The sequence below is a fragment of the Danio aesculapii genome, chromosome 22 (genome assembly GCF_903798145.1).
Source record: "Danio aesculapii chromosome 22, fDanAes4.1, whole genome shotgun sequence".
Lineage (NCBI taxonomy): Eukaryota > Metazoa > Chordata > Actinopteri > Cypriniformes > Danionidae > Danio > Danio aesculapii.
This window is the reverse complement of record NC_079456.1, coordinates 26,759,167-26,772,117: the sequence shown is the minus strand read 5'-3', so window position 1 is coordinate 26,772,117 and position 12,951 is coordinate 26,759,167. Positions and strand designations below refer to the sequence as shown.

Here is a 12,951-nt window from a genome sequence, read left to right as displayed (position 1 = left end):
TTCCTTCCTTCCCAATACCTCCCAAAGCTAAAGAAGTACATTTAAAAATGTTTAATGATATTTACCCGTCTTCAGAGTTTCTTAGACAAAGATTTCGTTTTGATCACAACAATTCTACATTCTGTAAGGTTGACATTGAAATGACTGCACATTTATTTTTTGAATGTTTATATAGCAGAACCTTTTGGTCTGATTCATTCAAGTGGTTAAAGATTTCTCTCAAGTTGTCCTCCCAATTTTTAAAAATCATATTTTCTTTGGTTTATTAGGGAAATATGTTAATATTCAATTTGTATTGAACAATATTCTAATTTCGGGGAAATTTTATATTCATAAATGCAAGTGCCTTAAAACAAAACCACAATTTTTAGGTTCCCAAAAGGACTTTTGGTTATACTGTAAATCTTTAAAGTTACTAAAATCAAAATGTGGAAGAAGACTGTTTAGTTTATTGAAAAAAATTTAATTAATACAATTTAATTAATAAATTTTTTTGTCGTCTTTCTTTTAGCTGTATTTGTGTGTGGTTAAAGTGTATCTTTTTGTATTACTATTTTATTGTTTGCGCTCTGTTCTATAAATGTAGATGAAAGTTGTTATTCGAATTTTTCCTTATTCCCAACAAACACACAACGTTGCCTCAACATAGCGACCTTCCTACAGAGTTGTACCAACCTTGCAAAAAGGTTGAGGATTCTTCGTTGTTGCTGAAGGTTGTCACAACGATGTCATAATGTTGTCATCTCTGAAGCTGGATTCTCTGTTGGATTTGTTTCTTCCTCTGACTGCTTTCTCCATATCAACAACTACGCCTGGTCTTCAGCTGCGCTACACGGTCTGCTGTATTCTCCAGTCCAGAGCTTCACTGCCCAGTGTCTGCATTTTAATTTATATATTTATTTATTTAAATTTACATTTTAATGATTTCTTGTTTACTTTTCTTGTTTATTTACCCTTTAGTATAATATATATATATATATATATATATATATATATATATATATATATATATATATATATATATATATATATATATATATATATATATATATATGTATTATATAGACACACATATATATATATATATATATATATATATATATATATATATATATATATATATATATATATATATATATATATATATATATATATATATATAATAAAATCTAAACTTTGTTTCATACAGTTTGCTTATAATTATATGTGTACTATTTGTATTAAATGTTTTGAAATATATAATAAAAGTTTGATTATATTCATTTGTGTGGAATTTTTTTTACTTCAAAGTTTACAAATGCAGTTGTTAAATTAAAAAGGAAAAATAAATGAACAATATTTAATATTAAGCAATGCTGAAAAAGAATTACTGCTTATCCTGTATTCTAGGCAGTATTGGTAAACTGCCTCAAAAAACATTAATCTATGTAGTAAGAACGTCGTCTCATGGTTGCTGAATTTCACACGACAACGTTGCTACAGCCTTCTCACGTCTTACATTTATACGTTGTAACAATGTAACGAGCACTTAAGTGGCGACGCTGCCTTTGAAAAAATACAACGTTGTGCAGACATCGCTACAACGTAAATGTGTTTGTTGGGTTGTAATTGTGTAATATTGTAATCAAAATTTTTTTTTTGATGCAGTACATATAGCCTACTTTAGATGGCGGTAAAGCCCCCAAAAAGATATGCTTGTCAGCGAGAAGAAGATGCAAGATGGCCGCGCGCATCATACTTGTAAAACATCTCCACTGTGCACTTTCAAATACAAAATTAAGCGCTTTGTCGTCGGGACTTAGAAGATACTCTGCCATATCACACACACCATCTCATAAAGAGTTCACATCTAAAAGAGTACGGCGGAAGTTTATAGACTTTTTCAAGGAAAGTTATGAACACCGGGTGGTTCCGTCCTCATCTGTTCGCCCTCGAGGAGACCCGAGTTTGCTTTTCGTCAATGCAGGAATGAACCAGGTACACAAACAACACTGACACTAATAAAATGACATGCAGAATAATAACTAACAGCCATGTTAAACCAGGGCATTGCCCTCTTTTAGACAAGTACCATCCCAACAAACACATCTACGTTGCAATTTTTTAAAGACAGCGTCGCCACTTAAGTGCTCGCTACATTGTCACAACGTAGAAATGTAAGACGTGAGAAGACTGTAGCAACGTTGTCGTGTGACATTCAGCAACCGTGAGACGATGTTCTTACTACATGTATTATTGCTTTTTCCTGGCAGTTTATCAATACTGCCTAGAATACAGGATAAGCAGTAATACTTTTAAATATTGTTTATTCATTTTTCCTTTTTAATTTAATAGTTGAGGCTATGCGGTGGCGCAGTAGGTAGTGCTGTCGCCTCACAGCAAGAAGGTCGCTGGTTCGAGCCTCGGCTAGATCTGTTGGCGTTTCTGTGTGGAGTTTGCATGTTCTCCCCGTGTTTGCGTGGGTTTTCTCCGGGTGCCCTGATTTCCCCCACAGTCCAAAGACATGCGGTACAGGTGAATTGGGGAGACTAAATTGTCCGTAGTGTATGGATGTTTCCCAGAGATAGGTTGCAGCTGGAAGGACATCCGCTGCGTAAAACATGTGCTGGATAAGTCGGCGGTTCATTCTGCTGTGGCAACCCCAGATTAACAAAGGGACTAAGCCGAAAAGTGAATGAATTTAATAACTACATATGGAAAATTTTAACTGTAAAAATACCACACAAGTGTATATAATCAAACTTTTTTATAAAATATTTCACAATATTTAATACATACAGTACAGATCGAATTATAAGCAAATAGTATAAAATAATGTTTAGATTACATTAAATAATTAACCCTGGACACTGGGCATCGAAGCTCTGGACTGGACAAAACAGCAGCCTGTGGAGCGCAGCCGAAGACCAGGCGTAGTTGTTGGTATGGAGAACGCAGTCAGAGAAAGAAACAAATCCAACAGAGAATCCAGCTTCAGAGATAGAGCCACAGCAGCCACAAGTCAAAACAGGCAGTGAACGAGAGGACAAATGAGTGAACAAATGACCACTGATGCCTTATTTAACAAGAAGAAATAAAGCAATACTCACGTCGTCTCAGTCGTTGTTGAATGAGACACCGAACGGTCTGTTAAAATTTAAACTCATTGATGATTCATTGATGACAAGTAAATGTTGTACAGTGGTCGTCCATGCAGCCTAAGCACAATGTAAAGCAATGGTCATTTAAATGGCAACATTATGACACCGTTGTGACAACCTTCTGCAACAACGTAGATCCTCAATCTTTTTACGAGGTTGGTACAGCGTTGTAGGAAAGTCGCTATGGTGAGGCAACATTGTGTGTTTGTTGGGATGGGAATACTTTATGACAGAAAATGTCAGGTTTGCATTTTAGATATTATGAATAACTTGTAAAAGGAAAAAAGCTAACTACATGAATAAGAAGCAGCAGCTCCATAAACTAATTTATCCTTTTAGATAGAATTTTATATAGAATATATAATTAATAATTTTTTAGTCTTCCAGATATACAAACACTACAATTACAAAAATGAACCATGGTTTTAATACAAACAAAACCACAAAATATGTTTTTAAAGCCTGGTAAACCATGATAACCACAAATCAAGCACTGTTTTGTTACACTTACCATGGTATTTGTAGTTAAATTGTAATTAGAAATTTTGGTTAGTACGCTAAAAATGTGGTTACTACAATTTTACTATAATGAAACCTTGGTTGATTTTTAAGAGCATGGGCATGGTAAATAGATGCATGGATAAGAAAGCATTTGAGTATAGTGTTTGCATTAACTCTGAGGTATTTAAAATTACACTGTTTTGACTATACTCGGGTAATAGAAAAGACCCTCTTTCTGCATTATCCTAAACAGTATATGCATTGGTTTCATGTGTTAACTGAAAAAGTTAAACTTATGAACATGGCATAATTCTTATGATTTTCGAGCCAAAACCATCCTTATTCCTTACCATAAAGAACAGTGAACATATTTTTATAGAAAACTTGGAATAGGAAGTCCTTTTTAAAGTTTATTACACATTGACAATGAAAATAAAAGATTAATACAAAAAAATCCAACAAAATCCATTCTAATTTAAGGTTGTTTTGTGACGATGTCCATTTATTAACAGTAACCTCACAGAATATTAATTAATTTATTTTTATTGTATTTTGAGACCCCATTCTGCTGTAATTTTGATGGTAGATGTTCATGGTCTGTGATGTCCATTAGTTTAAACCGATTCTGCTGGGCTGCGCTGACCCTCGCAGTGAGATGGTCTCATATCGGCGGGTAGTGAACAGTCAGAAGTGTGTCCGCGCTGGAGGCAAACACAATGACCTGGAGGATGTGGGAAAGGACGTTTACCATCACACCTTCTTCGAGATGCTGGGGAACTGGTCGTTTGGTGATTACTTCAAGGTTTAGTCAATCACTTCATTCTTTTAATTAAGCTTTTTAATTTTTCCATTTATTGTTGTATCAAGACACTTTATATCCCCCGAATGAAAATTGATTTAGGTTTTCATGCAAAAAAAGTTTCTTACTTTGAGTTTTTGTCTTGTTTATGCAACAAATATATTTAAAAAAATCTTAAATTAAGAAACATTTTCTAGATAAGTCATATTGTTTTGTTTTCATAAATAATACTTTAAAAAATTAATTAGTTTTTTTTTCCCTAAAACAAGCTAAATAATCAGAAAATGGGTTAAGAAACTAAATCTGATTTTATACCAGACCCCATTGGCAGATTATTTAACATGTCTTAAGAGAAAACAATGACATTAAAGAGGTTTAACTGGACTATAAGGGAGTCTAATGATGCTGAAAGGAAAATATGAGAAGGGTGGAAAAAAATGTAATGTATTCTTTCACAAATCATTTGTATTTTGCCAAAAAACTTATTTCTCTTTTATCTAGAAATAGCATTCCTTCACAAAAGTGTTACATTGCCCCTATTGCTGGGTGATTAATTGAAATGAAATTGCAAACACGATTGAGCAATGCTGTGATTGTCATACACATCTTGTCAGGAAAGCAAAGTTCTGTTAATCTCCTACAAAGGCTAGAGGGTGCTTTCATACGGCATGATGAAGAAACCCAGTGCTGCATTTTAAACAGAAGATTGAACTTTTTATTGTCTATAATTTAACTGCTTTTATTGATTCTACATGGTTATTAATCTCACACCACAACAGAATCATCTCGGAGAAGGATTTATTTCATACACTAGACTAAAGTTATGAAGTGAGTTGGGAGTAAAAATGTTTTAAAAAGAGCTGTTATTATCATAATCTGATTGCATTGATTTCGATTTTGTCAGTGAACTACAACTGTTTAATAAATGCTGCTCCATCTGAAAACACTGTGTGTAAAAAAAAATGTCTTAGATTAATCGCTTAGCTATGGAAGTCCTAAGTCGTGATCACGAGAAAACAACTTTTTATGTCGAGATCACAAGATAATGAAAGTTGTGATCGAGAGAAAACGAATTATGTCGAGATCACAAGAAAAGAAAAAAATATTTCAATGCATGGCCTCTTAGGACTTCCGTACTTAGCCCCAATCCCACCCAAAAGTTGTTTTCTTTTGTGTTCCTCTCCCAAAAAACATTATGTTCTCTTTCAAAATTGTTGGATTCCTTGCATAAGTGATTTGTTCGCTCCGAGGTTTCCCTGAAAACTTTGCATTCTCCATCCTTCCAGAGTTTTGGTTTTGCCCAAGAAACTTTTTAATTCACTTATACAGGGTTACCGCGGGGTCTTAAAAAGTCTAAAATTTAAAAATCGAAATTTAAGGCCTTAAAAAGTCTTAAATACGATGTTTTAGGTCTGAAATATTCTTGCACACAGGGGTGTGTCGGACATTTTAAAAGTGTGTGCGGGGGGGGGGGGGGGTTAGGGGGGCTGTAGGAGATCATACATTCATATAATTATTAATCACCTGTTTCTAAATGGTCTGTCTCTAAAAGTGAGGGGGACGGATCCCCCCATCCCCCCGGTTGCTGCGCCCCTGCTTGCACAGGTCTTATTTTTTCGAAGTCCATGTAACGCTACATCTAATGCTCATTTAAATTATTTTTTGTTGTTGTTGCTAGGCTTTCGTGGTGTACTACAGTAAAGTGTGGTGAATTGTAATATAATATACCCTATATTGTAAAAAAAAACTACAGCACTGGGTAGTTTGTTTATATTATGCTTGTTGTGTTACCATAGCAACTATATTATTACAACAGAGTAATTAAAGTGCTTTACTATAGTACTGTACAAAACACTGTACATGCCACTATACGTGTTTAGGGGAACCCTGTGGAACAGCTTCTCCTCAAAATAAAGAGGATAACAGGGAAAATGTCCTCCAAAATCTCATCAACAATGTGGAAGACAGCAGAGACTAGTTCACTTTGTTTTAGTTGCCATGATAAAATGGGATTGATAGTGAGATTTATTTGAAGAGTGAAAAGCACAGTAGGCTATAATACCTTATCAAGTTTTCCCTTTTTTTTATCACAGTTACATATCTGCTTGCATTAGTTACATTTAAATGTGTTTTTTTATTAGTATGGTGCACCTTTTAGGATGTTTAATAAATGTTTTTTTTTAAATAAAACTCTTCTCTATATCTTTAAGGGTTTGAAACTGGAAATATCTCATCATATAACATATAGCCAAAAATGTTATGGTTTATTTGATTAAAAATTTAATATGTATGTTTAATATGTACTATTTTAGTATTTTGGTTATTGTTTATAAATAGTGAATTAATATAAATCATATCAAAAAGCACGAAAGGCATAAGGAACACAACACATATTGTGAGTGCATTTAATCTCACTGAGCGAGCAGTGTACTGAGAGCGTGCAAGAAAATTTGTGCGTGAGCAGTGAATATTTGAGAGAGAAGCGTATTATATTTGAGAGCCCGCATGCAGTTTTGTCCACAAACAGAGGAAATCGGTGCACGAGCAAAGAGATTCACTCGCTCGTATTACATGAATGCGTTCTTGACTTGTAATACTACACTCACAACATTTGTCAGTGCAATAACGCCATACCGGAGCTCACAGAATTTTTTGATACTCGGGTGAACAGCTCACACGGCGCCGCATTTGATTTGAGTTGAATATGAAACACTTTGAAGAGATTTTGTCTGAAACAGGTACGTCTGTACAGACATCTTTATGATCAGTCCATGCATGATCATAGGAAGAACCAGATGACCAATAATTCTTGGCTAGCAATTGCAACAGCAGTGGGAAAGGAGGAAAGTTTTTGTAAAAGTTTGGAATAAGTTTGTTAAAAAAAAGAGGCCCCCAAAAAAATCTTTAATGATATTAATAATAATAATAATAATATATTTTATTTATAACGCGCTTTTCTAAAACCCAAAGCGCTTACCAGAAAGTAAAAACAACAAAGCACAGTAAACAATAAAAAATACAATAAAAAACACAGTAAAAATAAAAGAGATATCACAAATTAAAAACAGTCCTAAAAAGATGAGTTTTAAGTAGCTTTTTAAAAGCGTCCAATGAGCCGGCATCCCTAATGTTAGTGGGAAGAGCATTACACAGTTTGGGAGCACGGAAAGAGAATGCCCTACCCCCCATGGTGCTGAGTTTGCACGAGGCTGAAACAGCGTAGGACTTGAGGCAGAGCGTAGACAGCGAGAGGTAGAGGAAATGGATATCAGGTCACAAATGTAACCTGGAGCAGAACCATGAACCGCTTTATCTGTTAAAATCAATGTTTTAAAATTAATACGACTTGACGGGCAGCCAGTGAAGCTGTTGGAGTATGGGAGTGATGTGAGACCGAGACGATTTATGTGTCAACACACATGCAGCAGAATTTTGAATGTATTGTAAAATCTTGATATTAATGATATGACGTAGTTCCGGAAACTTTCTACTTCTCTTTTTATTTATCTGATTTTACTGTCTGTTTCTTTTGACAGCCACCTGTCATTAAAAAGAATATCTCAATGGCGAACGTGTCAGGTATAAAAGCCTCGTCCGTTTCGTGAGGTGCGTAATGCGGCACCAGGCGAAAGTATAAATCAGCATTAAGATGTTTGTTTGTTTGTTTTTTCTGTAGTTCAAAGGCGCATCTAACCTTTCTTTAGTACTGTTCAATTTAATACGTTTATTTTACCACAAATTTTTTGCATTATTTTAATAAATTTAGCATTTTCTCTTTATGGGTATGCATGTTTTTGATATTATGTCAAAGGTCTTAAATTTAATACTTAATGGTCTTAAAAAGGTCTTAAAAAGTCCTAAATTTGACATTATGATATCTGCAGAAACCCTGTTATATTATTTTTGTTAAAATCACCATCTCTTTAGGATCTCCACATTTGAATGTATTTTTGAATGATTTGTATCACAGGTGGAAGCCTGTGCGATGGCCTGGCGTCTTTTAACGGAAGAGTACGGTATTCCTGCAGAGCGCCTATACGTCTCATACTTTTCTGGAGATCCGGCTAACAGTCTTCCTGCTGATGAGGAGACACGGGACATCTGGCTCAGCATGGGGTACAGATACTTGACTAAACTGACAAATACATTGGTCATTTGAAGATTCACTGATTTTTTTTTTTTTTTTTTGTGAAATTGTCATGCAGACTGAGGCCAGATCATGTGTTGCCTTTTGGGATGAAGGATAATTTCTGGGAAATGGGTGAGACTGGCCCGTGTGGCCCCTGCACAGAGATTCACTATGATCACATTGGGAACAGGAACGCTGCATCACTGGTCAATGCAGACAGTCCAGATGTAGTGGAGATCTGGAACCTAGTATTTATGCAATATAACAGGTTAGAAACATTATATAGAAAGGTTATAGACAGGTCTTTCTGTATATAAATTACTGCATTCATGATGGCTTTTTCAATTTATCAGTCAAATACAGTCTTATTAATAAAATATAGTTTAATTCAACAGGATAAATTACACACACCTAAACCTCACATTCTCTTATAAAAGGGATAGTTCATCCAAAAAATGAAAATTGTACTCAGTATTACCTCACACTCCAGTGATTCTAATGATTTATGAATTTCTTTCTTCATTAAACAGATCTTCTTCAGAAGATATTGTGAAGAGTGTTGGAAAAAGCAGTCTTATATTAGAAACAAAAAACAAATATTATGGAAGGCACTGGCAGCTTTTTCTGACATTCTTCAGCATATTTTCAAAAGAGGAAAGAAAATCAAACAGGTTTGAAACAAGTGACAAGAGTAAATGATGACAGGATTTTCATTTTTTGGGTGAACTGTGCCATTAAGTAACTTATTAGAAACATGTTTTTAAAGGAAACATAAGGGCTTCAGAGTTTTGTCATCAGGTTATGTTTACCATAATTCTACTGTTACACCCCATAAGCATGCATTAGTAGCTGAAGCTTGAAATCTCTTTTTGAACGAACTGAGACAATACTTCAGTGATCTATTGCTGCGTTAGTAAATTATAGAGTGATTTTGAAACAATCATATCAACAAATAGCTTTATAAATCACTCCAAGGGATAGTTCATCTAAAGATTCCTCTATTTACTCACACTAAAATGGTTCTAAACTTTAATGAATTTTTTCTTCCGTTAAATACAAATTAACTTATTCTGAAAAATGTTGGAAAAAAGCAGCCATTGACATTCATGGTAGAAAAAAAACTATATATATATATATATATATATATATATATATATATATATATATATATATATATATATATATATATATATATATATATATATATATATATATATATATATATACATACACACACACACACAGTTGAAGTCAGAATTATTAGCCTTTGAATTTTTTTTTGCTTTTTAAATATTTCCCAAATTATGTTTAACAGAGCAAGGAAATTTTCACAGTATGTCTAATAATATTTTTTCTTCTGGACAAAGTCTTCTAATTCTCTAATTCGGCTAGAATAAAAGCAGTTTTTAATTTTTTAAGAACCGTTTTAAGGTCAAAATTATTAGCCCCTTTAAGCTATATTTTTTTTCGACTGTCTACAGAACAAACCATCATTATACAATAACTTGCCTAATTACCCTAACCTGCCTAGTTAACCTAATTAACCTAGTTAATCCTTTAAATGTCACTTAAACTCTAACTCAAACAGGTTTGGAACAAGTGCAGGATGAGTAAATGATGACAGAATTTTCATTTTTGAGTGTACTGTCTCTTTAAGACAGAGACTTGTTGCCACCTGTTTGCAGTGTTATTTTCATAATTATGTATCAGCGACAGGGCAAAAAATAGCAGCATTTTTGGTCAATAACACACACTCTTTGTCTGTCTCTCTGTGTGACAGGGAGAGCAATGGTAATCTTCGAGCTCTACCCCAGTGCAGTGTGGATACTGGGATGGGTTTGGAGAGGCTGGTGACGGTGCTGCAAGGCAAACGCTCCAACTACGACACTGATCTTTTTACACCTCTATTATCTGCCATCCACCAGGTCTTCACCTTTTATTTAAAGTGATAGTTCACCCAAAAATGAAATGTCTGTCTTCATTTACTCATTCTCCACTTTTCAAACCACATGTTGAAGATTCCCAACAAACACATCTACATTGTAGCGATGTCTGCACAACGTTGTATTTTTTCAAAGGCTTACGTGCTCGCTACATTGTCACAACGTAGAAATGTAAGACGTGAGAAGGCTGTAGCAACGTTGTCGTGTGATATTCAGCAACTGTGAGACGATGTTCTTACTACATGTATTAATATTTGTTGAGGCAGTTTTGCCTAGAATACAAGATAAGCAGTAATTATTTTCCAGCATTGCTTAATATTAAATATTGTTCATTTATTTTTCCTTTCTAATATATATAAATATATAAAAGCTCTGGACTGGAGATTACAGCAGACCGAGGAGCGCCGCTGAAGACCAGGCGTAGTTGTTGGTATGGAGAAAGCAGTCAGAGGAAGAAACAAATCCAACAGAGAATCCAGCTTCAGAGATAGATCCACAGCAGACACAAGTCAAAATAGGAAGTGAACAAGAGTGGACAGATCAGAGCTTGACACAACAGGACTACACGGAAAATGACTACTGACTAGCAAGTTTACACTGAAGCTTCAGACATTTAATGTAATTTAATTACATTAAAAAACTCCAGTGAGTAATTATGTAGCCTACTTTATTTTAATTCTTTAATAATATATCATATACCAAAATTACGCACAATTAAATGAATTAAGAGAAACAGGGAGAGCAGGTTTAAGTTAACAGAAGTCAGAGTTAGTCTCTGAATACTTACTTAACTTATGAGAAGAGAAAGAAGAGGTCCTGTAGTTGTGGCATTACTCGCTGTAAAATGGAATGTTACACTTATCGTAATAGTGTCAATTACAGCTGTACAAAATAATAAAGTAATTTTACAATTATAAACACGATCTATTTTCCACAGTATGGACATACTGTGTTTTAGGGAACATAACTGCATTTAATTTAATTGTAATAGTAGAGTAGTATACTCCTTACCTCATCTAATTCTTCTTTCCATAGATCAGGAATTACAGCAACACTGTGATCTGAGGTGAATTCAACAACGGAAAACATTCTGAAACACAAGTTACATGAGTAATTTGAAAACAACAGTGAGTGGTTAAACAACAGAGTTTTATGCAACTTACACATAATTAAAATCCAGAAATTATCAATAGGAGATTACCTTGATGTGAAAATAGCCTGTTGAACAAAGAAAAAAGCGCATTTTAAATTCAAACATCAAAAGACCAATCAAAATAGCAATTTAGACTAGCAGATCTTTTATTGATATCAATATTAACTAGACATATTAACATCCACTTATAGACTTTAATTTATGGGGATAGATCACCCAAAACGGACAATTCTGTCATTTAGTCTCATCCTTTACTTTTTCCAAACTTATTTAGCTTTTTTTCTGCTGAACAATAAAGATATATTAAATAAAGCTGGAAAACTGTTACTATTGACTTCCATAGTGTTTTTCCTACTATGAAAGCAAGGTTTGTAATCACTATTTACAGGGTAAATAATTTGTGTATACATTTTCATTTGATTGAACTGTCCATTTAACAGGAAACAAACTGCACAGAAGTGTTTTGTATTTAAAAGTCAGCTCGTGTGTTTTGTAAAAAGTTGGTCGGCTGGGATCGTGTGATGAAGTATTCATAAATGACTGATCACAATCAATATGGAAAAAACTGAACTCCAAAAACATAATTGTCTATTCGACTAAAGACAGGGTAGGTAAATTATCAGGAATTGTTTAATCGAGAGATTTAACATAATGATTTTAATGTTGTCGTCGTCTGTGAACGGAGTGCTGAAACGTTACTCGCTCGTAATAACTTTATTATGGCTTTTTTTGTGTGTGTAATGTTGGAACAGATTGTTGTTGAAATCGGTGGTTTGTTTGAATATTCACAATTTATATATTTTAAAAAGAAATAAAGCAATACTCACGTCTCCTCGGTAGTTGGTGATTGAGACGACGTTCTGTTGAAATTTAAACTGATTCAGCTGTGAAGAGTCAACTAAGCACAACCTAAAGCATGCGGCCCTTATGATGTTTAAATGGCAACATTATGACATCATTGTGACAACCTTTAGCAACAACGTAGAATCCTCAACCTTTTTGCAAGGTTGGTACAACGTAGTAGGAAGGTCGCAACATTGTGTGTTTGTTGGGTTCTTTCTTCTGTTAAATACAAAAGTAGATATTTTGAAGAATGTTTGCAGTCATGGATGTCAATGGCTGTTTTTTTTTTTCTCCAATATTCTTAATTAACAAAAGAAAAAACGTTTAGAACCACTTAGGTTTGGGCAAATGCTGAGGAATTTTCATTTTAGGGTGAACTATCTCTTTAACATTTTACAGCAATAATATTCTGTCTTTAATACAAACATTATCTGTATTATTTG

At 34.0% G+C, this 12,951-nt stretch overlaps 1 protein-coding gene across 1 annotated transcript in view; it reads left to right on the top strand.

Annotated features, from left to right (window-relative positions):
* The first annotated feature begins 1,718 nt into the window (after nt 1–1,718).
* The window catches only part of aars2 (alanyl-tRNA synthetase 2, mitochondrial (putative)), a 36,598-nt gene continuing 25,365 nt past the window's right edge, over nt 1,719–12,951 (top strand). Inside the window, exons 1-5 of the mRNA XM_056448374.1 lie at nt 1,719–1,977; nt 4,255–4,443; nt 8,411–8,556; nt 8,646–8,837; nt 10,350–10,494. Of these exons, the coding sequence (XP_056304349.1) occupies nt 1,720–1,977; nt 4,255–4,443; nt 8,411–8,556; nt 8,646–8,837; nt 10,350–10,494 (930 nt within the window). The 5' untranslated portion in view covers nt 1,719. The remainder of the gene's footprint in view (nt 1,978–4,254; nt 4,444–8,410; nt 8,557–8,645; nt 8,838–10,349; nt 10,495–12,951) is intronic.